General features: G+C 45.7%; 2 protein-coding genes across 4 annotated transcripts; one reads left to right on the forward strand and one right to left on the reverse strand.

The window, feature by feature from the left end:
• Nucleotides 1-455: 455 nt before the first annotated feature.
• Nucleotides 456-19726, reverse strand: RAD9B (RAD9 checkpoint clamp component B). The gene is made up of 11 exons (XM_040986852.1): nt 19690-19726; nt 17590-17660; nt 16572-16721; nt 16265-16379; nt 13413-13512; nt 10549-10655; nt 7269-7375; nt 7108-7172; nt 6588-6713; nt 5822-6050; nt 456-590 (listed from the first exon to the last, which is right to left on the reverse strand). The coding sequence occupies exons 1-11, from the start codon at nt 19724-19726 to the stop codon at nt 456-458; spliced, it is 1242 nt and encodes a 413-aa protein (XP_040842786.1).
• Nucleotides 19727-19903: 177 nt separating this feature from the next.
• On the forward strand, nt 19904-26246 carry VPS29 (VPS29 retromer complex component). Of its 3 annotated transcripts, XR_005884586.1 has the most exons (6): nt 19913-19987; nt 21048-21059; nt 23716-23907; nt 25301-25536; nt 25750-26160; nt 26212-26246. XR_005884586.1 is itself a non-coding variant. In XM_040987010.1 (5 exons), exons 1-5 carry the CDS (start codon nt 19985-19987, stop codon nt 25865-25867), a joined length of 561 nt encoding a protein of 186 aa, XP_040842944.1. In that variant the 5' UTR covers nt 19915-19984; the 3' UTR covers nt 25868-26246. The 3 variants fall into 3 exon arrangements, 1 of the variants encoding a protein (XP_040842944.1); XR_005884587.1 differs by lacking the exon at nt 21048-21059 and having other exon boundaries at nt 19904-19987; XM_040987010.1 differs by having other exon boundaries at nt 19915-19987; nt 25750-26246.
• The last annotated feature ends 1421 nt before the right edge of the window (nt 26247-27667 follow it).

Below are 27667 nucleotides of genomic sequence, written 5' to 3' on the forward strand. Positions count from 1 at the left end.
ATGCTGAGTCACGTGGAAATTCAGGACAACTAAGGCTACGACGGAAAGTTCTACAATAATGAGAAAGGCTCCAGAGTGAGGGGATGACTTAGGTTTTTATTCATCTCCATTCCTTGGGGTTATTTTACTTCCAGTTTTAGCCTGTAAACTATTCAACACAAAGGGGCACTCTATGAGAAGAGAGAGCCTAACTTGTCTGGTTGTTAAGCACCCAAGCCTGAAGTACAAGGACAGCCGAGCACAAACAGAAGCCAGGGCCGCTGGAGGCAGCTTCAGTACCTGCAGGGACTGGCAAGAAGTGGAAGCTGGCCTGCACCATGACCAGCTGGCAGCTCTGCCTTCCCAGTGGAGCGGTTTATGACCTAGAGCGAACCTTGACAAGTGGCAGGACTTGCAGGAGCTGAAGCCGGGCCTTGAAGTACCTGCGGACCTGCAACCCAGCAGGGCCCTCGGCATCACACGGCCTTGGACTGTGACAGATTGCTGTTACCCGCGTCTTCCTCACTGTCACTTGCTGTGGCCACGTGGTCAAGAGGGTGGCTGTGTTCTTGCTGGTCTGGTGCCAGGGCCCCAAAGAACATGCAGGAAAACTGGAAGGGAAAAGAACCACGCTGGATGAAATCAAGTATTTTTAGTCCTCACCCCACTGGCCTGACTCTGATACTTCTTTCTGGAGCCTTCCTCCTGCCCTGCTCTCCCAGCTAGCCTTCAAATCCAGGTCTGCCAGCCTGTGGCTACCTGGTTTCTGCAGCTTTACCTATCCCAGGCTCAACTCGCCATCTCACCTGGACTGTGGGTCCCCAAACCTATTAACAGTAGTATCTGCCACCCCCCCCCCAAAAGGACTATGACAGCTGCGGCTCCTGCGCTGCTCAAGCCCTCTGGTCCACATCCAGCTCGACCAGCCCTCCTGCTTGCTTACTGTCTGTAACGTGGCACTTGGGCCGCTGACATGGCTCGGGACACTCAGCATGCCTGCATTCTGTGCTGCTGTCTCCCTGGCTGGAGCTGCCCAGCTACACTGGCCATCAGTGCCTTCAAACCACCTCACACCCCAGCTCACCTGCCACCATAGCTACCAGCTAATCCACTCCTTACATTGCAAGGTGTCCTGAACTTGCCCTGCACTGGAGGCTTTTAACAAACATGCATTCAGTCATGTGACTGGACTTATGTCATAGCTGGTATGGGCAGTTCTGACGGTCGCTGCTGGACTCTGCTCTGGTCAGAAAATCTCAAGCAGTTAGGGGATTGGCCGTGGAAACCAGATAACAAACCCCCGAGAGGCCTGTGTGCTAAGCCCAGGGCCCCAGACGGCAGGGAGGAAAAGTGCTGAAGATCACAGGTACCGTGGATGTGTTGCTGGCAGCACTGGCCAATCAGCCAGACTGGCCCAACGCCATCACAGACCCCTCCCCGACTGCAGGGGCTGGGGGCAACGCTGTAGAGAACTGAGCCAGCCGCTGCCGGCCAGCAGGGCCAGAGACAATGCAGTGGCACGAGGCCTGAAAGCTAGGGCCATTGCTGGTATGTGCTGGAAGAAGCACGACTCTGCCACCACCCCGACCACCCCAGGGAGCATCTGAGACTCCCTGGCCTTCAGAACAGTGAGACGGTTTATCTGCGCTGTTGGACCTCATGGACAGTGCTTCTTGTGAAGCAACAGGAAGCAAACACCAGGCTGGGTCCTAACTGGGGGCAGAGACAGATGCAGTTCCCTCAAGAGTTTGGTGTGTGTTTGTTTTTAAGGTTTCATCTACTTGTTATGTCTTTAAAAGGAATAGTGACAGACATCTACCCAAAGGCCTGGAACAACTTGGACTGGGCTGGGAGACAAAAAGTCTGAAACTCCATCTGGGTCTTCCACGTGAGTGGCAGGGACCCGAGCCCTCCAGCTGTCTCTGCTGCCCCTCAGCTCTGCACGAGGAGGAAGCTGGTATTGGAAGCAGAGCCTGGCTTGAGTCCCAGCCCTGCTTCAGGTCTGGCCTCACCTGATGCACGTTATGGGAGGCAGCGGTGCCAGCTTAAGGACTGCAGCCCCTCCCACCCACATGAGAGACCCAGATGGAGTTCTGGGCTCCTGGCTTCAGCCTGGCCCACAGCAGGTTTTTGTGGAGTGGGGGTTACATCATATCTCCCCTGCCCCCTTTCTCCCTCTCCCCTTTCTGCCTTGCAAATAATATTAAAAACAATTTGCACATTGTCCTCATTGTGGTGCCTACACCTGTTAGCTGTGTTCTTGCATAGATTATACGCATAAAGACCAGCACAGCCCTGAGCAGAAAAGAGGAATACTGGAACACATGGACTTTGCAAACCCTTACTGCCAAAGCAGCACCCCTGGCATATTTTTCTTCTGAAGGGTGAAGTGAGCTGCAGTTGATTTGATGGGGGGATCTGTGATTCCCTTGGAGCAGGCTAGGCAAGGCTAAGAGGGAGATGGCACCAGCTCCACACAGGGAGAAGTGGTGGGTCAAAGGAAGGCTGCCCTCCATTAGCCCACAGCCTGCCCAGCAGGATGATGAGCTGGGCAAAGAACCTCCAGAAGAGCTGTATTAAACAGCCACTGATCAAACACTGAAGTCATGCACTGGGCAGTCCCAGAACCAGAGAGGGTTCCCTAATGACGGGCAGCATGTGTGCATGGGGCACAGGAGAGCTGCAGGTTGGGCAGGCAGTGTGTGTGCACAGAGCACAGGAGGGCGGCACTGACCTTGGCCTCCTTTGCATCAGCAACCATCAGCAACCGCCTGCATTTGTCACTGGCTAAGGCTCAGCCACCTGTTACAAATCTGTTTTGTGGCTCTCTTGTTACTAAGTTACGTGGCAGTTTGCTTGTTACTTGGGCATTCCACAGAGGCACCCTCAGGCCAAATGCAGCGTAATGCTTGGGAGTTGCTTTGTGCCTGCTACCATGGAAGGGAGAGAAGAAAGATCTAGCCTAGCCTGGGCTGAGGGGAAAGGGTGGGGCAGATCTGCAGGGAGCCGTGGCCACACCACACCACATGTGTAGTCATCCTCCGGACACGGGGCAAGGGATGGGCTGGCAGCAGTACAGTCATCCCGTTCTGAGTAAAGAAAACCCCAGGAGGATAAACTAACGGAAACAGCAGACAGGCAGCAGGCTGTAAGATCAACACCAAAAACAAAAGCCTGCACAGACGCACCCGCAATCAAAGGAGAGAGACCCCACTGCCAGTAACAACAGATGCCTGAACTCAGAACAGGGAGCCACTCCCCAAGGTCAGGGCACCTGGGCCAGGGGAAGGGAAATGGCCCTACCTGTCCCTGGGCACTGTGCCAATGTCGAAAGGATGCCGGGTGGGTCACCGAAGCAACAGAGAGCCCAGCAACAACAGATTCTCCCAGTGGAGCCAGATACACAAATTTTCCCCAATAGGGTGACATGAACCCTCGACAGGAGCAGAGGAAGCCAGGGGATGGACAGGCTAAGCTGAGCAGAGAAAGGAATAGCCCGGTCACACAGGGCAGAAGGGGCCAGGGAGCTGGGCGGCCGCTTTGACAGAATTAGATCCATGCTTGGTATCTCACTCAGGAAAGAGGTGCCCTGAGTGGCTGAGGCTATCGAGATTAACAGAACATGCATGCCCCAGAACGCAGCAGGAGCACACAGTCATACCATGAGGAAAAGCTCCTGGTCACTGACTTTGGCCTAGCTCAGCCCTGGCTAGTGCAGGTATTTGGAGTGAACCACAGTCAAAAGGCCTCTCTCTTGCTCTCTCTGCCTTTAAAAATAAAATAGGGGAATAAAGCAAAGTGGAAAACAGCATCCTTATAACGAAGAAGTGAGAAAAACCATGCTCATTTGTGTAAAAACAAAATAAGGGGCTACATGCAGGCAAGGGGGAGAAGAGGAATGAGAACTGCTGTGTGTATTGCGTGTGCTGTGTGTGTTGTGTGCACTGTGGGTACATTTGCTATGTATCTTGTGTAGTATGTGCCGTGTGTCTGTGTAACTTGTGTATGTTTGTGTTGTGTGTCTATATTGCATGTGCTATGTGTGTCGTGGGTACCTGTGTTGTCTGTACTGTGTGTTTGAGTAGTATGTGCTGCATCTGTGTTGTATGTACTGTATGTGTGTCTGTGTAGTTTTTGCTATGTGTGTTGTGTGCATCTATGTGGTGTGTACTGTGGGTACCTGTGCTGTGTGTGTGGTGTGTGTATGTCTGTGTAGTGTGTGCTGTGGTACCTGTGATGTGTGTGCTGTGTGTGTCTGTGTGTCTGTGTAGTGTATGCTGTGGCACCTGTGCTCTGTGTGTGTGTCTGTAGTGTGTGCTGTGGTACCTGTGCTGTGTATGTTGTGTGTGTGTCTGTGTAGTGTGTGCTGTGATATCTGTGCTGTGTGTGTTAGGTGTGTGTGTATCTGTGTCCCTTCTGTGGTGGTAAGGATCTATCACCTGCTGCCTGCCAGAGTGTACCCTGGCTGAGAGCTGCATGTGGCTTGAATGTGGGTGCTCTGGGATGGGACCTAAGTACCCCAAGGGGCATCTTCACCTAAGCTGACCCAAATGCTCACCCCCAAATCCTGTGTACTATGCTGTAGCTTTTTTCGAAGTTTGAGATTATTTGAATGTGAGACAGTAACACATAATCAGGCACATAAACATGGAAGTCAAGAGCAGCTGCCCTTTCAGCCTGGCTCAGAGGGGGCAGACCCTGCACTCAAGCACAGAGGTGGCTCTAAGGTCCTTGTCAACACACGGGCTCAACAGCTGGCTGCCATGGTCCTGAGGGAGGTAGGAGGGCAGAGGGCTGGAAGGCCTGGGAGGACTGTGTTCACTACCCAGGGCAAGCACCAAGAACTGCTCTGAGGACTGGAGGCCCCAGGGTCCATAGGAGACACAGAATGCTGGGCCGCTGTTTAAAGCAAGCTGTGGAACCCTGATAACTTGTATTGAGAACTGACCACGGGCCAGTTATAAATATTAGCTCCATGAATTTTTACAGTTCTATGTAGCAGGTGTATCCTCGTTTTACTGATAAAGAAGCTTTTCTGTGACTTAGCCAGAGATTAGTAACTAATCCAGGTCAACGAGGCAGTGCATGGCAGCAAGGTCTGAGCAGTGAGCACGGACATGAGGGCCAGTGCACCCCACAAGGTCTGACCCGGATGTGAGGGCCAGCGCACCCCACAAGGTCTGACCAGGGAGCCCAGATGTGAGGGCCAGCGCACCCCACAAGGTCTGACCAGGGAGCCCAGATGTGAGGGCCAGCGCACCCCACAGGGAGAACTGGGAGGCAGAGAACAGAGGTCCTGAGCTGGGGGAGGCTGCTTGCTGACTCTGCCCCTAATTTCAGATTTCCAAGGGTTTGCCTCAGCCCCTTAGCACAGGAAATGCAGGGGGAAGAGCCCAACCTGGGGGGAGGGGTAGAAGAGGCACAGGGCAGGTGGCCCAAAAGTTATTTACACAAAAGTTACCAAACGTCGTCTACGCGATTCTGTATTCAAAAATAAACTAGACTCTAATCATCGCACTTTTTTTTTGAGACTCGAAGAAGTGAAGTTTGATTGAAGCAAGAGAAACAAAAGCTCCCAACAGTATGACTGGAGGGGCTGCTGGAAGTGGAGACCAAGCCAGGTAACTATCACATCTTCTTGAAGACAATTGTCCAGTGTCTGCTGGAAGAGGCTTTGTTAGGAATTGCCCGCTAAGTGGATTCTGTGACTTCACATCTCCCCAGCCTAGAGACAAGAGCATAGTTGAGAGGCCTGTGGGTGGGCTGGGCAGCATGCCTGTAGAGCACAGAGCTGAGGAGAAGCCCCATGGGCCATGTGGGCCATTGTGTCCTCTGCCCCTACCTTCCTGAGGTGTGGATGGCCTGGTCCTTCCTCAGGGTCACTGACGACACTCTCGGGAACCTCACTGATGTTTGTGCTCCCCACTTCTAGCTCGGGGCTGCCAGGATCTTGGGGCCTAGAGGTATCCATGCATCGGTGGAATCTTCCAGTTGCTCTTCTAGAGAGACGGTCTGGGACTTGGCTGGTTGCATCTTTACTGGCCTCAGGATTTGACTGTACCAGATCTGACCTGAAGTGTTAAAAGGAAGTAATTTAATGAACTGTTGACCTGCAAACAACGTATTTGCTCCAAGTGGAGCAGTATGGAATGACAAAGATAGGACTGGTTTGGCAAATGGAATGCATTGTTAAGATTTGTGTATACAGTCACTTGGAAATTCTCTTCATGATTCAAATCTTTCAGTAAAGCCATCAAGTGTGGAGGAGATATCTTGTGAGACAGTAACAGCACCAGGTTGGGAGAAAAGTTAAATACATTACTGGAACTGGTGCTGGTGCTAAACAGTTAAGCTGCTGTCTGCAGTGCCAGCATCCCATGTGTGTGCTGGTACATGTCCCAGCGTCTTTACATAGTAACAAGGAAACAGCAGAGAGACTGAGGAAGTTCCAGTGGGAAGAGAAAACGCAAATGCTAGAGAGATTAGGCAAGGCTGGGACTGGTCACACCACCGGCCTCAGCAGCTTGCAAGTGAAGGCCACTGCCTCGGCCCAGAGTTAGGTGGGGAAGGTCCTGCCCAGCCAGTCCAAGACAACAGCATGGCCTTACCTGCTTCCTGTCTGTGATAGGGCCAGGGAGGACCGCGGCGAGGAGGCCCCACTGGGGCCATCGTCCAGGGTGGCCATAACGAAGTTGGCTTCCAACAACATATCATCGATACTCAATGCCATGGGCCTGCGAGGACAAGGTCAGAGACAAAATGACACCTTTCTCGTGCCTACGAGGCACACATAAGCAAAGGATATTTCATTCTGAAGTGAAAAACGCAGACTTAACTCGAGTGTTTGTGTTTTCACAAACCAACGCTGTCATAAGAGCTGATGGATCTGTGGAAGTAAGTCTCATAAAACGCATCTTAACTGTGCTAGATATTTTAGTTCTAAAAATGTGCAGTTTCACAGATATGTAACTTGTTTAAATTTTTTTTAAGAATGACTTGTTTAGAAGGAGAATTAATAATAATAATTGTCTAATAAAGTTAGACAATTCCTGAGGGAGAAATTAATTTCACAGGGTTTTATTATTGACTCTAATAAAAAAAAATTTAGAAAAGTTTCCCAGGACCTACTTTCCAGGAAAATCAAAGTGAATGGATATAGGTGCGTGTGTAGCTTCTGAAAACATCAGCATTCCCTGGGGGAAGAACAAGGAAAAAAAAAAAAAAAACTTTAAATCTTCCTTTAAAAAATGTGAAACTTGGATTTGAATTTGACACAATTATTTGTTTACCTTCAATTCTCTCATGCAAAATGTTATTTCAGTATTCACTCCAATTTGAAAGAAGTCAAACTCATCTGGGCCAACGAACATCTCACTGTAAACGGAATTAGTCAAATCTGTTTAGGAAAACAAAGACAAAAATGAGTCTTGGGCCTGGCACGGTGGCCTGGTGGCTAAAATCCTCACCTTGAACATGCCAGGATCCCATATGGGTGCCGGTTCTGGTCCCAGCAGCCCTGCTTCACATCCAGCTCCCTGCCTGTGGCCTGGGAAAGCAGTCAAGGACAGCCCAAAACCTTGGGACCCTGCACCCGCATAGAAGACCTGGAAGAAGCTCCTGGCTCCTGGCTTCGGATTGGCTCAGCTCCAGCCATTGCCACCACTTGGGAAGTGAATCATCGGACAGAGGATCTTCCTCTCTGTCTCTCCTCCTCTCTGTATATCTGCCTTTCCAATAAAAATAAACAAATATTTATTTTTAAAAAAATGAGTCTTAGGGGAGTATTAACTGGATTTTTAATTTAGAAAGATAGCCAAAGTGAAGCTATAAAGTCTCCAGCTGCTGCTGGGAGTGGTCACGTGAGCCGTCCAGGGGAATGCTTCTTGGACAGGCCTACCAGGGGACTTGAAAAGTTCATGTGAAATGGCGTTATAACTTTACTAAAGAGAGATTTCAAACCCATGCCTATAAGAGGTCTTTGAAAAGTTCCTGTGAAATGCATAATGTAACATAGCTAGATGGAGTAGGCCTTCCAGCTGTGGCTAGCATGCCTGCGGCCTGCCCACGAGCATCTGGATCTGCTCCCCGACTCCTGTTAGTGCAGCCCTGGGCACAGCAGGGAGGGCTGGATTGAATTCCTGGCTCCTGGCTTCACCCTGGCCCAGTATCAGCCTTGAAGACACGCAGAGTGAACCAGTAGATAGGAGCACTCTCCCTTTGAATAAATACAAATTTTAAATGAGTGTATTCCTAAAAGTTTTACATAAAACAGATTATATATGTATTTATATGTGTATGTGTGTGTGTGTATATATATATGTATATATAAAGATTTATTTATTCTACTTGAAAGTTAGAGTTACAGAGAGAGGAGGAGAAACAGAAAGAAACTTTCAGATGAAAGCTGTTTCACTCCCCAAATGGACTCATAGCCAGAGCTGAATTGATCTGAAGCCAGGAGCTTCCTCTGGGTCTCCCACGCAGGTGCAGGTCCCAAGGCCTTGAGCCATTCTACTTGCTTTCCCAGGGCACAGCAGGGAGCTGGATGGGAAGTAGAGCAGCCAGGCCTCAAGCCAATGTGCATACAGGATTCTGGCTCCACAGGCAGAGGTTTGGATTGATATGCCACCACACCTGCTGCCTAACCCTTTTAATTTGCTCTTCTGTGATTTTTGACTACCCTTATAATTATGGGGTACTGTGTAATGTCTTTGCTTGAGACAGCTTTTTCTCAGAATTGATGTCAAAATCTGTCAGAACAAACCTCTGATATTTGAAATTTTACATGTACATTCCAAGGCAAAGGAACAGTTATTGTGTCTATAATTGCATATTATTTTATGATTTAAAAATTAATGATGCACCAAAAAACATAAGCAAAAAACGAAAGACAAGTATGTTAAAAACTATCTCCTTCAAAAGATACCACCAGGAAAGTCATGACAACCCTCAGAATGGGAGAAAATATTTAGAAATTGTTAAGTCAGACAAGGGTACTAATGCAAGGAACACTCGAAAGACAAACTGAGAAACGGGCCAGGTATCTGAGCAGACAGTGCTCCAAAGACAACACACACAGGCCAAGCGAGCCCAGGGAGAGATGCTCAGTGCCGTTAGTCACTGGGAAAACCCGACAAACCTACAAGGAGACTCCTCTGCACGCCCAGGCCCCTGGTACTTGGAGTGTCATCCTGCCTCCCAGGCATATCAGGAGGAGGCTGGCTTGGACACACCGAGTAGCCAGGACTGGAACAGGTGCCTGATGGAATGTGGGCATCTCAGGTGAGAGTTAACCTGATGTGTGTCACAATGCTTGCTGAAGTAACTTTTTATTTGTATTTTTTTTGTATTTTTTATTTTATTGAATGAACCTGGATTAAATATGTAATAAGAACAAGGGCTAGGTGAAATTTTTTTCAAAGGACCTAACAATACCTTATACATACATGGAATTCAAACAAGGCACAAATCCCTTCCAGTGTGCTAACACAGAAAAGGTCAATACTAAGATTAAAACGTTGAGTCCCTAGTCAGCCACAGCGCTATTATTGCTCCTAAGAAAGTAACTCACAAGAGACAGTGTCTCCTGGTTACTAAATGGCCATCGTAATTCAGAGATCTCTCAGAAACATAAAACAGACCGTGTCCTGAGCCAAGCATGTACTTTGCAGAACAGGTGCTTGTGGGTGCCAAGGAAAGACTTGAAGGAAGGAGTACAAGCACTGTGGGCGTGGGCGTGAGCCTGAGCGTCTACACTGAGATCCTAAGCCGCCACTTCCTGTGACACCAGCTAGGTCACAGCCGTCCCCTGCACTTCCACTTCTTCATGTCAAGTGAGGGTAATAATAGTACCTACATCATAGAGTTGTTATGAAGATCAAATGAATTCAGTAATGTAAACTATGGAGAACAGCCACGCGCTATAGCAGTCACCTGACCCAATCCTGGTTCTTCTGGCTTTTCACTTTAAACAGTACAGTTCCTTCCTCTATTTTGTCTTTCTTTACTGGTGTCATTGGAAACAAATTATCTAAGGTGAAAGAGTTTGAACTGCTTTGTTGTGCCAGATAGATTCTAGAAGATCTTTGTGATACCTTATGATTCCTTCTAAGTAATCTCGGCAGAGCTGACCTGGGCCACTAGTCAGCTTAACATGCTTAGTTTATGCCCTAGATATGTGCCATCTAGAATATTTTACATTCCTAATTCAGAATTTCACATATCAAGCATCATCTCAGCTGGGTTGCTTTTTCTTTATGGTATACACCAAAACAGGACTTAAAATCTTCACTGAAAATACATTTTCCTCAGTAATCATTCTCCTAATTTTGTTTTTAAATTTTTTAAGATTTCTTCATCTCCTAGTTTTAAAACAACTGAATTTCCGAACTAAATATCTTCATTGTGCTTAACTCTTGGCAATTGTCAAACATTTTTATGATTGTTCCACACTTTATGTTTTTTCAATGGGAATATATATTATACCATGAATACTTACTGTATTCTTACTAACCAGGAAAGCCAGGAAATACTGACCCAGAACCACACCAGGACAGGTATCATTCTTACCCATTGACTCCTCATGAGGGCTCTTCAGGCAAAAATCCAGTGGGGTAACTGCCAGAGTCACTTCCTCTTGACTTGATGTAAAAAGAACAATTGCCTCCGCAAGCAGTCTACATAATGGAATCGAAGGTATTAGCGAACTTTGAAAAACAAACAGGAAGATAGACTTCAATAAGCCATGACTCAAGATTTTAATCTGGAAAGAAGTGAGTGAGTCAGCTTGGGTTTAGAAAAAGGTATTGGAAAGAGTCTATCATTTTTCTTATACCTGAATTTCTGTATTTTCAGAATATTTTTAAATTGTAACTTCATTTGAAGGTCAAGAGATTAGCAAAACAAATCACTAGAAAAACAATTTTTTGAAAGCTGTAATGTGAACGAAACACTAGAAACACTGTTCATTTTACATGCTCAGTACATGCAATGTATTATTTAAGATGCCCTCATTTCACATGGGGATCCTTAGGTTCAATGCTTGGCTCCCTCCTGACTCCAGCTTCCTGCTCATGCAGGCCCTGGGAGGCAGTGGAGACGGCTCCTGCTACCTCTGTGGAGAACTGGACTGAGTTCCTGTTCCAAGGCTTTAGTCAAGTTCATTCATAGGCACTGCAGGCACTTGGAGTGTGTGTGTCTCAAATAAACAAAATTCTAAAAATCTGAGAGAGAGGGGAGTCTGGGATCTCCCATCCACTGGAAGGGAGGCAGTCATTGCAGCAGAATGGATTAGGCCTCCACTTAGACACCACATCACAAAATACCCGAGATTGAGTCCTGGCTATTCCACCGTCAGTTCAACTTCTTAATGCAACCCGGGAGGCAGGAGATGATGGCCCAAACACCTGAACTCCTGCCACCCATGTGGAAGATCCACACGGAGCTCCAGTCTTTGGGTTTCAGCCTGGCCTGGTCCTGGCTGGACAGAAGATTCTTTCTTTCACACACACACGCATACATCTTTTCAACTACATAAATAGACAAAACTTAAAAAACAAAAAAACGGAGCTGTTCAAATCCTGTGAGGTGAACTCTGCTGGAGACTCGAGGGGAGGCTGCTTGCTGCTCACATTCTCTCTCCTGGACTGTTCCCGATACACTCAGAAACGTCCATACAGCCCAATGCACTCTTATCCTGTGCTTGCTGTCACAGAAATGATTTAGAGAGAAGTGGCTTTGTTGAGATATAATACACACATGACACAATCCACACGTGAAGCTTCTTGGCTCCCGTCTCCTAGTGCTAGTGCTGCTGAGCATCTTTTCATGGGCTCATTGGCTATGTGTGCATCTTCTTTGCAGAAATGTCTATTAAAAACCTTTGTCTGCTTTTTAAATTTCATTTATGGTTTATGTAGTGAAGCAGAGAGACAGAAGTGGGCAACAAGAGCTTCTATCCTTCTAACACGGCAGTCGGAGCTGCCGAGGTTGATGCCAGGAGCCCCACCCCCAGCCAGGTCTCCCACGTGGACAGCAGGGAGGCAGCTACCTGAGTCATCATCACTGCCTCCCACCGTCCGCTTTACTAGAAGCTGGACTCAGGAACCCAAGCCGGGTTGGCTCAACCTTGCCTATGGGGGCAACTGGGGAGTGAAGCAAAAAGTGGAAGCAGTCTCTCTGTCTGTGTCTGATTTTCACACAAAATGAAAGTAAGTATTTGTAAGAAGAATATCTAAGAATAACTGTTAAAACAATAAAAATTATGCAACCAGCCAAAAGAATCGATTTAAATGAGCTGATATAGAAAAATACTCATGATAAGTTAAAAAGAAATTACAAACAATATGGATAACAGGACTAATAGGTGGTATAAATGAGAGAGAGATGACCATCACAGCTATAGGAAGAGAACGTTACAGAGGCATCCAGTTGTTAATAAAAGCTACTGACCCTTTCAGGGGGATATAAGAGATGGAGAAAAACTCATTTCTTTCCTTTGGACTCTGGTATGTTTTGGACTGTACTGCAAGAATCATGTACTACCTTTGAAATTAAAAAAAATACAGGAGGTGGGTGTTGTGGTGCATCTGGTTAAAAATTACTCCTGTCGGGGCACCTGTGTTGCCTATCAGAGTGCCAAGCGTGACTCCCAGCTACTCCACTTCCAATCCAGCTTCTGGGTAACGCATCCCGGGAGGTGGCCGTGGATGGCTCAGGTGCCTGGCCCCCTGCCTCCCACATAGGAGACCCCTGTGGGAGACAGGGCTTCTGAATACAGCCCACCCCAGACCTGCTTGTCGCAGGTGTTTGGGTACTGAACCAACAGACACAAGGTTTTCTCTCTCTCTCCCTTTCAAGTAGATTAAAATAATGAACACTAATATTTTAAAACAATAATAAGGATAAAATATCTTTTGGCTCACAAACTATTGGTAATTAATGTTTAATGCTAGTGCTAAACTAAAACATTAGGTACACTTTCACTAACAAATGTGCCTCCCTCATTATCGAAGAGGAGAAAAAATAAAAACGCTTAGCAATTTCCGTGGGTTCTGTGTCCTGAGGTTCAGGTACCATGTCAAGATAAAACTTGTTGAGAGAACGAATTTTTCTCTTTCGTTAGATCTTGATGTGGAAGGCATTGGCGGGATATGTTTAGAACTCTGTTGGCCACCCAGGAAGCATGAGGCCATCAGGCGGTCACTCTGCTGTTAGCGGTAGTTACTCTGCTTTTGGCTTTAGCTGTTCTCTGCGGTTGTCTTTCTCAAGGATTCCTCTTGACCCTGTGAGGTGATTTTTTTTTTCTGAGTCAGGTTTGAGCTTAAAATAAACAAATCCTGTAATGGAAAAGCTCCACAGCATTAATTATTTTTTTCTGTGGTCATGCTACATTCAGAAAAAAAGAAAAAAAAACATACCAGAGGACTCCTTACCGTGGCTGAATCATTAGTGTATTACAACATGTACTCTTTTCAAAGATCACTTGCATAGGCATACTTTCTTGAAAACGCAAGTTATGGGTTCTTTTAACACCTTAAAAAGAAGAAGGCCAGCTTAGTATTTTGTGTGTAAAATTAGTATGTATGTATTTTAAAACATAAATTTATTGAAAAAATAGATTTACAAAGACGAGAGGTCTTCCATCCGCTAGTACAGCCCCCAAATGGCTACAGCTGAGCCAATCTGAAGCCAGGAGTTTCTGCTGAGACTCCCACACAGGTGCAGGGTCCCAAAACTTTGGGCCATACTCTGCTACTTTCTCAGGCTACAAGCAGGGAGCTGGGCAGAAGTAGAGCTGCGGGGACATGAATTTGAGGTACATTTGGGACGCTAGCACTTGTAAGGTGGAAGATTAGTCAATAGAGCCATTGCTCTGGGCCCCAAAATAAATGTACTTTTAAAAGTCTTTAATTTTCACAGCCAAAGGAAGGCAATAAATCTAAAGGAATGTTTACTATTTGGCAGGTGTGTAAAGATGGGAGCAGCTCTACTGCTGCAGGAAATGTGCTTAGTGCCCCCTAATGGCCACCATGGACATGTCCCACTCTTTGACCTAACGCACAGAAGAGTACCTGAATTCCCATAAAATACAGGTATTTTTCCTTCTTTTCTTTTTCTTTGCTTTTTTTCTTTTCAAGTCACAGTACCACAGCATTAGTCCAGAGGTATGAGGATGTAGTTTCTTGTGTGTGGAACACTGACTGCCCAGTAGTCTGACCCTCTGTAAGCACCTTTCAGCCAGCAGTGCTCCTTGTGAATAGGTTTCTGCTGGTCAGACCTCAACATCTGGTCCATGAGTCATCTCAGAGGGCAGAAGGAGAGGAAGCAGGCAAGGGTGCGCATACTTTACCCGAAATGCTTGTTTTACATTTCAGGGTTTCTTAGATTTTGTGGTACCTGGCACATTGCCTTTCTAGCTGACTATCCCTAACACAAAGATCTGAAAATTTTATACTTTTGAGCACATGATATCCAAGAGTTCTAGATTGCAGATTTTGGAATAGAATGCTCAACCTGATATGGGTATGGGCCTATGTGCCAGGTACTACAATTTTTAATTTAAATTTAATTTAATTTATTTATTTATTACTTTTTAATTTTTAAAGATTTATTTTATTTGGGGTTGACATGGTGACTCAACAGGTTAATCCTCCACCTGCAAGGGCTGCATCTCATACGGGCACCATCCCCTGGCTGTTTCACTTCCCATCCAGTTCTCTACTTGTGGTCTGGGAAAGTAGCAGAGGATGACCCAAAGCCTTGGGATTCTGCACTTAAGTGTGAGATCTGGAAGAGGCTCCTGGCCCCCATCTGACCCTGCTGCTACAGTCATTAGCAGAATGAATCAGCAGACAGACTTATCTTTTCCTCTCTCTGCCTCTCACTATCTCTAGGTGACACTGTCTTTCAAATAAATCTTAAAAAAAAAAAAATATATATATATATGTAAGGGCTGGTGGGGTATCATATCTGGCTAATCCTCTGCCTGCAGTGCTGGCATCCCATATAGGTGCTGCTTTGAATCCCGGCTGCTCCACTTGCAGGCCAGCCCCCTGCTTACGGCCTGGGAAAACAGGGGAGGAAGGCCCACGTGCTTAGGCTCCTGTGCCCATGTGGGAACGCCAGAAGAAGTGAACCCTTACAGAATGTGCTGTGTGTTCCGCTATATACAGGAATTACTCACTGAGGTGTCACAAAAATCCCATGAGATTGGTACTAAAATTACTTAGTAAAGGCTCAGAGATGTGAAATTATTTTCTCAGGGTATCACACAGGAAAGAGCAGAACCAGAGTTCCCCTTGGATCCTTGGCTTCCCGAGTGGCTGCCTTCTATCTCTGCTCCACAGGATGGAAAGTTCCATGAGTACATTTTCAGCCTAGCAGGCAAGGCTGGGTGTCAAGAGCACCACAGGCAGCCTGGAGCCTCAGGGCAGGAACACAAGCTTTGGCTCCCACTTTCAGGACCTGCAGTCACACCCAGCCTTGGTGACTGATGAGTTCCATGGTCTCGTGCCAGTCCCGTGTCCTACACGATGGCATCTGTCTCCTGGATTGTGGTTAGTACAGGCAGCCATTATTCGCTTCCATTCTTACCAAGGAGCATTTGTTGCTAAGACAACACACAAAGCACTCTCAGAATATTAAATAGCATGTCATTTTTAGAACAACTATTTGTTTGAGTTGAAATGGGCATTTAAGAACTTGATTTCAATGCAGGCCAATCCCATGTCACTGATAATTCAAAAAAGAAATAATATCAAACATTTTACAATACTTTTACAGCAAATAAACAATAGCTAGAACTGCCCTGTTGCAGGCCTGGGGTGGTCGCTTAGTGGCTAGTACCTTGCATGTACCAGGAACCCATATGGGTGCCGGTTCTTGTCCCCAGTTGCTCCACTTCCCATCCAGCTCCCTGCTTGTGGCCTGGGAAAGCAGTCAAAGACAGCCCAAAGCTTTGGGACCCTGCACCCACGTGGGAGACCTGGAAGAAGTTCCTGGCTCCTGGCTTCAGATCAGCTCAGCTCTGGGCATTGTGGCTGCTTGGGGAGTGAATCAACATATGGAAAATCTTCCTCTGTCTCTCCTACTCTCTATATCTGACTTTCCAATAAAGATAAATGAATAAAGAAAGGAACTGCACTGTTGCCTAACTATACAAATTCTAAGCAATAAAGCAGTGTGAAATATTGATACACAGTGTCAGTATTCTAAATGTAAAAAGTGTTTTTAAAACTTTCAACTAGAAAAAAAAAACCTTTTAACCAGGCCGAACTATACTTACCATGTCTGTAGAAGAATCGAATAACTACTTTGCAGTTATCAGAACTGGTGAATATATTGCATTTCTCGACATTTCTCTCAAGGGAGTTAAGGTATCTAAAGATGGGCAGAATTGACTGTAACACAAATAGAGTATACATATTAAGCACTTATCTACTGTGGTTGCTTTGTTAGCTTTTCAAAAAGTAAAAAGAGTGTTTGTATTCAGAAGTGAGTAGACTTGTCTTGCATGCTATTAAGTATATGCTATGTCCTATGTAACAGATGTTCCTATTGCACAAGAGAAAACTTGGGCCATTTTTATTTACCTTCATTCCCAACTTGCAATTTAAACGAGATGCTGTGCCATTGTCTTTCATTTTCACTGGGGCCAACCACTGATAATGTTGAAAAAACACAGGAGAGAAGAGGATCGATCCATATGATGACTCAGAAGAATTCAGAGTCCTTAGAGCAAGCTGAGCAAATAAGGTTATGGTTATTTAGGGGACAATCAACTTCCTTTAAAGAATAGTTTAATTCAAAAATGTCTATGTTTCACATCACAAATACACTTATGTGCTACGTAATGGCATCTCAAATCATAGGCCACACAAGATTAAACTGCCCAACAACACATTTTTCCCTAACTGTCCCCATTGTTACAAGACACATGACTGTGTTCAAGTCAGATGAGGAGATGTTAGCTATGGACTGCAGTGTATAGTGCACAGTGTGTACAGGTGTGTACATAACTGAGCATATCTATATCAAATACATACATGTCCTAAATCTAAAATCAGTAGTCTGAAATTTTCAAATTCTAAGTGCCTCAGGCTTTTACTTTAATGTGTGAAGCAGCGGAAAGCAACATGAAGGGAATTACAGAGAGTACAAGCCAAGAGAAAACTTGATCTGGTTAACAATCAGCCTGGGCTGGATTCTTGAAGCATCTTCTCTTGGCTGAATGCGTGGTCTTTTCTTAACTTTGTTTTTCTTTTTAAAGATTTATTTCTTTTTATTGGAAAGTCAGATAAACAGAGAGGAGGAGAGACAGAGAGGAAGATCTTCTATCCGATGGTTCACTCTCCAAGTAGCGGCAATGGCTGGAGCTGAGCCAATCCAAAGCCAGGAGCTTCTTTTCTGGGTCTCTCACACAGGTGCAGAGTCCCAAGGCTTTGGGCCATCCTCAACTGCTTTCCTAGGCCACAAGCAGGGAGGTGGATGGGAAGCAGGGCTGCTGGGATTAGAACCGACGCTCATTTGGGACTCTAGGCGTGTTCAAGGAGAAGACCTTAACTGCTATACTATCACACTGGGCCCCTTTCTCTTAACTTTTTTACTTACACCTTTTTCAGATGGGTCAAGCCACAAGAAGTCACTGATTCGGGACAGAGCTTGGATTGCTTTCCCAAATACTAGGGAGAAAAAGAAAAAACACTGCTTATATTCTTTCTAACAATAAACATACCTTTAAAGGTTATATTAGCATTCAGGAGACTCAAGATAAATTTACATACAACAATGGACCCAATTGAACAATAAGTCCTTGACCTGCAAGTCAAATCCCTGGAGAGGAAGATACAGGCTTTTGGCATCATAACCACCACTGATAGATATTACCTATTAGTTATTTGGAAATTGTCAACAAGAATTCTACCCAAACTTGGCTGCCTGTCTTGCAACGTATAGTTCAAACCTGGTTCTACCAAGCACTCTCATCTAGAAGCTGTGTATCCTACAGGCTCTCCTTGCTTTCCCACAGGCTGAGAATAATCTCAATGAAATCAAATTCCATTTCTTTTCACCTCTTTCCATACAGATTCAAAACATCCAGTCTTATTGGAAAAAACTGTAAAGCAGAAGGCCTAACTACGAGAGGAGTTTGTGAGGGTATGTTGGACTCATATTTTATTTTTTTATACTCTGTATTGCTTTAAATTTTTTGTTTTGTAAATTTGTATTTGTTTATTTATTTTTATTGGGAAGGCAGATTTACAAAGGAGGAGAGTGGGAGAAAGATCTTGTATCCACTGTTTCACTTCCCAAGTGGCCAAGGCAGCCAAACCTGAGCTGACCCAAAGCCAGTAGCCAGGAGCTTCTTCCAGGTCTTGCACATGGATACAGGGTCCCAAGGCTTTGGGGCCATCTTTGACTCCTTTCCCAGGCCACAGACAGGGAGCTGAATGGGAAGTGGAGCAGTTGGAACACGAACTGGGGCCCATATGGGATGCCTGCACTTCAAGGTGAGGATTAGTCTGTTGAGCTACAGTGCCATCCCCTCGCTGACTTTTTATTTACTGAATATTGTGCATCTGCTCTATGGCAAATAAACCCAAGGCACTGCAGGTATGGCAATGAAAAAGGAATAGAGATGGGCATCTGCCTCGGGGTTACAATTACTTGGGACTCTCCTATCCCATATTGGAGTGCCTGGGTTCAAGCATCTGGCATGTTTCTAATTCCTGCTCTGGTGTACCATGGAAGGCACTAGTGATAGCCAAGAACTGGGGTCCCCACCACCAACGAGGGAGACCCGGATGGAGTTCCAGGTTCTCGCCTTCCGCCTGGCCCAGCTTGTTACTGCCGACACTGAGGAGTAAACTAGCAGATGAAAGACTCTCTTCTGCCTGCTCCTGTCCTTTTATCTCTGCCTTTCAAATAAATAAAAATTAATGAAATTTGAAAGAAATAAAAGGAAGATAGATATAGTCCCTGTCCTCATAGCACTCACAATCTAAACAAAAACAAGACTAATGATACATGATTTTTTTTTGAAAACTGAAGTGTACAATAAAGAACTTGCTAGAATGTTCTAGTATTCTACTCTGAGAGCCAACAACAGAAGGGGCTGTGTGCTCCCTGTTCCGCTCATGAACACTCTCCCTGTGCTTACACACCAACCATAAACCATTGCTGTTCTGAATACTTATCTCCAGAATAACAGTTCCCTGGCATTCCCTTTGATCACTGCTTTGCTGCCATCCGTTCCCTTCCCTGAACCCTGTCGCATGGCAGCTGCTACATGATCCTATTCTACAAATGAACAGACTGAGAACGTGGGTTAGCGGCTTGTGCGAGGTCAGACATTTAAGAAACGGTAGAGTCTGGAACGTTTAAAAATCCCATTGAGGCTCTTCTTTCTCTGAACACGCTTGCTGTTCAGGCATCATTTTCCCTCTGTTCTTTCGGGCCGCAGCTCCTCTTCTAGCCCGAGTCGGACGAGATGGGACAACTTCACCTTAGAGGCACTGCTTAAAAAATACTCATAAGAAAAGGCGATGGGCCTCGGTCCTCGCCTCAGAAAGTGGCCTGACAGGACCCTGCGTGAGTCAGGCGCCTGGGAGACAGAGGCCCTAAAAAGATGACGGTGGAGACACTCCATGAACCTTAGCCTTTCCCTGTCTACACAGCAATCCGAAAAGAAAACAAAAAATGGCTCTCCACCTTTCACCGCACTGCCGCTCATCCCGCACTTCAGCATGGCTACGGGCGGAGAACGCGCCTCGAAGCCAGCGCCCCGCGTGCCCGGATGTTGCCCGCCCTTTTCCAACACTACGTCATCGCTCTCCAGCCACGGGACTTCGCCTTCCGGCGGGGAAAGGCCCGTGCGGGTGTCCGTACGTCCGTCTCCGGTCGACCTCGCTTCTCATTGGCGGGTGGGCGAGGTGGGCGGGTCTCCGAGGATCCTGAGGAAGAAGACGGCGGCGGCTGCAGGGATCGAGCCGAGTCCGGTGACAGGATGGTGAGCACCGCCGCTGCGGCGACCCGAGGCTGGACTCCCGGCCGGGGGTGCTGCGTCGTCGGGGGCCGCGGCGAGGCCCGGGGCTGTCCCCGGGCTCGGGCCATCCTAGAGGGCATGTCCGGGGCGGCTCGGGCGCTGGCCCGGGAAGGCCCAGGAGGAGGGCTGGGGGAGGAGACGGGCGAGCGGCCATCGCTCCGAGGGGCCGGAGGACGTGCCGGGGGTGGGCGCCCTTGCTGTAGTGGTCACGAAAACCCACACGGTGCATCTGCCGCGGGGTCGCCATCCCCCGGGTGTGGGAAGAAGCCAGCATCCTGGCCTGGAATGAAGCTTGTCCCTGGACACACACGCACCCTGTCCCTGAAATGACGCCCTGGGGGATTTGGCCCTCGCAGCGTTGGGGCTGTTGGTGAACTCGAGTGCCGCGACCCTTTAGCGTAGAATGAAGTGAAAGTGTGAAGTCGTTTACATGGGGGAAATTGTGCAAATATGGCTGGGATTGGAGGGGTGCGGAAGGTGGCGGTTTGGGGGAGCTGCAACTCCTTCGTGCTTACGGGAACCCCCCTCCCTGTACCCCCGCACCCCTGGAGCTTCGTCCTGGTGTCCTCCATGGGTGCAGGTGCCCAAGCGCTTAGACCAGCCTCCGCTGCTTTTCCCAGGAGCTGGCAGGGAGCTGGATGGGAAGTGCATCAGCCAGGGCTGGGATGCCAAACAGTACAGGAAGCAAAAAAAGAATGGGAGTCGATGTGGAGAACAAAATTGAGAAACCTCCGACAAGGCACATTCATTAAAAGTGTGCGCGCGCGTGTGTGTGTAAAAATACAGTCAAGAGGTGCTTTTGGTATTGTTTTTGAGAACAGCTGATTTTTTATTAACATTTTCTTTCATAACACTCAGAAATCATTAACAATTATTTGCTTATTCATTTGATGTGGGTTTTTTTGGTTCTTTTTTTTCCCCCCTTTGGTTTGTTCTTTTTGTTGCTTCCTTTTAACATTGGTCATGTTTCACCCTCTTTTTTTTCATCCCCCTGTCTGCAATCAACTTCTTCATGCCACTAAAGGCTGGGCACAGAGTAAGTGTCTTCTCTTAGCTCCTACTAACAATGGTGGATGGGTGGCTGATGACTGGGTCGCTCACCCCTCCGGGTCTGTGCAGCAGGCAGTACCCCCAATTCCTGTGCTTTGGGTTGGTTCTTTTTTTGGTTTTAACAACACTGGTCACTTCTAGGATCTTTGGCTTGTCTTAAAATGACTTTACAAATCTGTGTCTAACCTGGTTTGACAAAGTGTGGAAATGAGACAAGGACACGCCTCGAGATGTATTTGTTATTGCATTGTATGTGTATTTGGCAGTGACGCCACTGCCCCTACAACTTTGTCACCAGCAGGAAGCCAGAATATTCTTAGGAGGGGTCCTTGCTCATCTGAAGGGTTGGCAGTGTGGTCAGAAAGATTAACAGTCCACGATACTTTGCACAATTTAGATCATCCACTGTTGTTATTAAGTGTCATCTCAACCCAGTGTCCCTTTTGGTAACTGTAGGTTAAACAGCTCATTTTTAAAAAAAATTATTCTCAAACAGGTTCATCCTGTTACAGATCTATATGCTTTAATGATTTTTGAGATTTTTGGTTAACATAACAATCTACATTTGCCCTTCTCTTAAATGCCCCATGTTAACCATGATGAGGGGAGCCCCTCTTGAGTGAAGCTTGTCCTGTCACAGGGAGAGGTTTGCATTAATTACCATTGAGGATGTGTCCTCAGTGTCACAGATGTTCTAGCTCAGAATTGCCTTGAAACACCATAGGCCAAATGAATGACTTAGGGACCGCTTCCCTTGAAAGTGTGCTGACTGGTAACTTTGTGTTACTTCATGTATCCTTTCTTCTAACAACATGCTGGCCCTTCCTTTGCAGTCCTTTTAATTGTTGCAAGATGAATTAAGCTTGTTTTAGTAGTCATTTTCATTTCACACATTTTGATTTTTGATTGATTTCAGTTTACAGAGTGTGTGGTGGCAAATCTTGTTTGATCCTATTAGACATTTAATGGCTTTGTTTAATGTCAATTAATAGTCATGCCTGTAAAAACAAAGCGCATGCTTGTACGTGGGTGGGTTGTCTGGATGGGGTAACAGTCCTTACAGAAGGGAGACGCAATCGCTAATGAACAAGAAGAAATTCATTCTGTTCTCTTTCAAAAAGACAGTTTAAAGTGACATTTTAAAAGTTTTCTGTCCATTTGGCTAAATGAAATAATGATATTTTTAGTCTTCAAATTTTTTTTTTTTTTTTTTTTTTTTTCATTGGAAAGGCGGATATACAGAGAGGAGAGACAGAGAGGAAGATCTTCCGTCCGATGATTCACTCCCCAAGTGAGCGCAACGGGCCGATACTATGCCGATCCAAAGCCAGGAGCCTCTTCCGGGTCTCCCACGTGGGTGCAGGGTCCCAAAGCTTTGGGCCGTCCTCGACTGCTTTCCCAGGCCACAGGCAGGGAGCTGGAAGGGAAGCGGGGCTGCCGGGATTAGAACCGGCGCCCATATGGGATCCCGGGCGTGCAAGGCGAGGACCTTTAACCACTTGCGCCACTGCGCTGGGCCCAAGTCTTCAAATTTTCAAGTAAAAATTTTACAGAAGGTTTTTTTTTTTTTAAGATTTATTTTTATTGGAAAGTCAGATTTTACAGAGAGAAGGAGAGACAGAAAGATCTTCCATGCAATGATTCATTCCCCAAGCGGCTGCAACAGCCAAAGCTGAGTCGATCTGAAACCAGGAGCTAGGAGCCTCTTCCAGGTCTCCCACATGGGTGCGGTGTCCCAAGGCTTTGGGATGTCCTCCATTGCTTTCCCAGGCCACAGGCAGGGAGCTGGATGGGAAGCGGGGCCAGTGGGATTAGAACCAGGTTCCTATATGGGATCCTGGCGCATGCAAGGCAAGGATTTAGCCACTAGGCTATCGCTTCAGGCCCAGGATTATTTATTTATTTATTTGAGCTGAGAGTTATTTTTGTCTCCTGAATCTATGCTGTAACTCTAGGCCAATTGCTAAATGCATCATTGAATTCATCTGAGTTACCTTTTTTTGTTGTAATGCACATGAGAGATTGTACAAATGATATTTTTAAAGATTTGCTAATAGTACTCAAATATAGCAAGATTTTTAGTAAAGTGAGTGTATCAACTGTCAGATCAGAAACACACGCTTTGAAACAAACAGAATTTTTTTATGTAATGTTTAGCTAATATGTACGGTAACAGAATTGATCAATTTTGGCAGCTCTTTCTCCAAGTAATTTTCATCTTAGCATATGTTAGAGAATTATTTTTTTTAACAAGTCCCTTTAATATAATCCTGGAATTTATAGACTTTATAACCTCATATGAAAATAATCACTCTTCAAAAATAGCAAATTTCATAAGACCTAGTATGTAATTTTGATTTACAATTTTTAAAAATTCATTGTCATCTGTGCATCTTAAATGGATCACTTTAGATGATTGATTTGATCCTTGGTAAATAGAACAGTTGTTTAGATTGTATGATGAAACAAGATTGGCTTAGAAGCGAGTACGTTACATGTCTGTGTAGGAACCATATAGATGACTTCTCTCTAGGGTTCTGGAACGCAGTAGGCTTCCCTTCCAAGGAGAGAAAGGGAAAGTGGATGTGTTGTTTTCTACACCGTGTTTAATAGATGCTTTGTCTCATCTTGACACTTGCAAGTTGGTGTTGGTGTTAGGAGACCTGCACATCCCCCACCGGTGCAACAGTTTGCCGGCCAAGTTCAAAAAACTCCTGGTGCCAGGGAAGATTCAGCACATCCTCTGCACCGGGAACCTTTGCACCAAAGAGAGCTATGACTACCTCAAGACCCTGGCCGGGGACGTCCACGTCGTGAGAGGAGACTTCGATGAGGTGATGCATCCCCCCATCCCTTCCCAGACAGCTTCCTTCCTAGATTCTTTGTTTTTTTTTAAAGATTGATTGATTTTATTGAAATGTGAGATTAGATTTACGAGGAGAGAGGGAGAAAGAGCTTCCATCTGCCGGTTCACTCCCCAAGTGGCCATAATGGCCGAAGCTGAGCAGATCCTGAGCCAGGAACCTTCCCCAGATCTCCCACACTGGTGCAGGGTCCCAAAGCTTTGGGCTGTCCTTGACTGTTTTCCCAGGCCACAAGCAGGGAGCTGGATGGGAAGCAGGGCTGCCAGGATAGGCACCAATATGGGATCCTGGCACTGGCTGGCAGAGGATTAGCCTCTTGAGCAAACATGCTGCCCCCCTATTACAGACCTGTTTAAGTTGATTGACAATTTTGTAAAGGTTACAGATAATGTTATACACATGTAAGTGGCTCTTGCTCTAAATAAATAAGTCAGTTTCCCACCCCTGCTTTAGAGCATATCCAGGGGAATCCACATTTCATGGATATAAACAGAAATAAAGGGGCTGGAGTTATGGCAGAGCAACCCAAATGCCGCTTAGGACATGCTGTCATCTCATGTCAGAGTGCTGATCTAAGTCCTAGCTAGTCTTATTTCCCAACTACTTCCTGCTAATGTGCCTGGGAAGGCTGTGGAAGATGACCCAAGCACTTGGGCCCCTGCTATTCATGTGGAAGAGTCAGACCGTGCACCTGGCTTTTGCCTAGCACAGTTTGGGGAGTAAATCAAATAGTGGATGGAAAATATTTGACTGTCCCTCTCACTCTTTCTCTGCCTTTCAGATAAATAAACCTTTTGTGAAAAGGGGAAGAGTTGTATGATAAATTACATTTTATCTTGATTTTTAAGCATGTCTTAAAGACTAAGAGGAAAGCAATGTTTTAAAATGGATCTGTTGGGCCTGGTGTGATAGTGTAGTGGTTAAAGTCCTCGCCTTGCACACGCCAGGATCCCATATGGGCACCGGTTCTAATCCTGGCTGCTCAACTTCCCACCCAGCTCCCTGCTTGTGGCCTGGGAAAGCAGTCGAGGATGGCCCAAAGCCTTGGAACCCTGCACCCACGTTTGAGACCTGGAAGAGCTCATGGCTCCTGGCTTCAGATTGGCTCAGCTTCAGCCATTGCGGCTGCTTGGGGAGTGAAACATCGGGATGGAAGATCTTCCTCTCTGTCTATTCTCCTTTGTACATGCGCCTTTCCAATAAAAATAAATCTTTAAAAATAGAGAAATAAATAATGAATCTGTTTGGGATCTTGGAATTAAAATGATCAATCATATGAGATCACAGAGTTAGGCAGATAAATCTCTTTTTAAAATCTCTGTCTCTGAAATGTATATTTTGTTGTGTCTGTTTCTTACATTAGAATCTGAATTATCCCGAACAGAAAGTTGTGACTGTTGGGCAGTTCAAAATTGGCTTGATCCACGGACATCAAGTTATTCCGTGGGGAGATATGGCCAGCCTAGCCCTGCTACAACGGCAGTTTGATGTGGACATTCTCATCTCTGGACACACACACAAGTTTGAAGCATTTGAGCATGAAAATAAATTCTATATTAACCCAGGTTCTGCTACTGGGGCATATAATGCCTTGGAAACGTAAGTACTATACATTTGGGGAATTTGGAAGCTTCAGTGAAGTTAACTGCATGTGTGACATGGTACAAAGTAAAATGTAGCCAAATAAATAATTCTGTCATTTTTATATATAATGTCTCATTTTTCCTTGAATCCAAACTGCCTTAAATTCAGATTTTCAGTCCTGCTACTCCTCAGCCTGGAACACTGACACTTGTTTGCTTTCACTTCCAGAAGCATTATTCCTTCGTTTGTGCTGATGGACATCCAGGCGTCTACAGTGGTCACCTACGTGTACCAGCTCATTGGAGACGACGTCAAAGTAGAGCGGATTGAATACAAAAAATCTTAAAATCGGGCCTATCTTGATTTTTCTTTCCTTTTTTTTTTTCATTGCTCTGTTTAAATCAAGTAATTAAACTCTTAAAAGCCAAGCAATTATATGACTTTTATAATATTTTTCACTAAAATATAACTTGTCTTCTGTTACTATGTAATTGCTCTCTACGTTTCTTGTAAACTGTAGGAATTTATTTAATTTTCAGTATATGATTTCTATAGAAACATTGTCCACTGCACAGGAATAAGTCCTATGTAAGCTAAATTTTACCTTTGTAAAATCTTAAAGTCGATACTTGGAAATTTACGAGAACAGCAATGCATGAAGAGAAAGAACCTACACTTCATTCATTTTTCTCTTCTCTAGTAATAAACGTTTACCTTTTAGTCTTTCTTGATGTGTTTAATTGTAAAAATACATGAAAACGAGAGAGCACATGAGATGGTGGATGTAAGTGTTACAGTGAGGAGTAGGTAGGTGGGATGGTCTTTCACAGTTGTCTTAACATTCTATCTGATTGTTGGACTCCAAGATGTAATCTAACATATGGACATTAAATCAGCAGTGATTCATTTTGTAACCTTGCCCTCCCGGTTTTTAAAAGAATTTGTTTTCTTTGTTTAATGGTAGAGTTGAGACACAGATCTCCCATCCACTAGTTCACTCCCCAAATGGCCACAGTAGCCAGGTCTGGACCAGGCAAAATCCAACAGTCCACAGCTCCATCCGGGCGTCCGCTGTGGGTACAAGGGACAAGCACCTGGGCCATCAGCCAGTGTTTTCAGGCACGCTTGGTGGAGAGCTGAAGCAGAAGTGGAGCCAGACCAGCTGAACGTGCCTTACCACAATGCTGACCCTCTTTTTAATGTTTATTTTATTTATTTTTTTTTTTGGAAAGATTTCTTTATTTTTATTGTAAAGTCAGATTTACAGAGAGAAAGAGAAAGATCCTCCCTGGTTAACTCCCATGATTCACTCCCCATGCAGCCATAACGGCTGGAGCTGTGCCAGTCCGAAACCAGGAGCCCGGAACCTCTTCCGGGTCTTTTACATGGATGCAGGGTCCCAAAGCATTGGGCTGTCCTTCACTGCTTTCCCAGGGCACAGGCAGGGAGCTGGATGGGAAAGGGAGCAGCTGGGATATGTACAAGTGTCCATATGGGATCCTGGTGTTTGCAAGCTGAGGATTTGAGCCACTGAGCCATTGTGCCATTGTGCTGGGCCCACAGCTGTGGTTTTGACTTGCTGTTCCACACTGGGCCCAAAACTTTTTACTGTATTTAACACTCTTGGTAGGGAGTACCCTAGAATGAATATGATGTTAAAAATCCTGTAATTGGGCAGTGCAAAGGCATAGCCAGTTAGTCCTCCACTTGTTGTGCCAGCGTCCTATATGGGCACTGATTCATGTCCTGGCTGCTCCACTTCTCAACCAACTCCCTGCTTATGGTCTGGGAAAGCAGCAGAGGATGGCCCAAGTGCTTGGGTCCCTGTACCCATGTATGAGACCCAGAAGAAGCTCCCGGCTCCCAACTTTGTACAAGTGCAGCTCTGTACATTGAAGCCATTTGGGAAGTAAACTAGCAGATGGAAGATCTCTCTCTGTAACTCTGGCTTTCAAAAGGAAAAAAGAAATTCTGTCATTAACACAATTTATTCCCAACTTCATTTAGTTTGAGAATCCAGGTGTGAGTTTGATGAGTTTCAAAAGATACGGCAAATCTGTATTTACATTTTCAGGTTGTATTTAAGTAGCAAATATTTATTGAGTACCTATTTTGCAGGTCAGATGTTATCTATATCACATGCTAT

The sequence above is a fragment of the Ochotona curzoniae genome, unplaced genomic scaffold, assembly GCF_017591425.1.
Source record: "Ochotona curzoniae isolate NIBS_2020 unplaced genomic scaffold, NIBS_Ocur_1.0 contig_46, whole genome shotgun sequence".
Taxonomy (NCBI): Eukaryota; Metazoa; Chordata; class Mammalia; order Lagomorpha; family Ochotonidae; genus Ochotona; species Ochotona curzoniae.

Coding starts and splice junctions, on each gene's coding strand:
- VPS29 (XM_040987010.1), top strand. Junction 23,908..25,300: donor TGAGAGGAGACTTCGATGAG/GTGATGCATCCC, acceptor TTCTTACATTAG/AATCTGAATTATCCCGAACA. Junction 25,537..25,749: donor GCATATAATGCCTTGGAAAC/GTAAGTACTATA, acceptor TTTCACTTCCAG/AAGCATTATTCCTTCGTTTG.
- RAD9B (XM_040986852.1), bottom strand. CDS start 19,726: ATGCTGAAGTGCGGGATGAGCGGCAGTGCGGTGAAAG. Junction 17,661..19,689: donor GAGCGGCAGTGCGGTGAAAG/GTGGAGAGCCAT, acceptor TTTTCTCCCTAG/TATTTGGGAAAGCAATCCAA. Junction 591..5,821: donor GCCATCCACACCTCAGGAAG/GTAGGGGCAGAG, acceptor TTTCCCTTCCAG/TTTTCCTGCATGTTCTTTGG.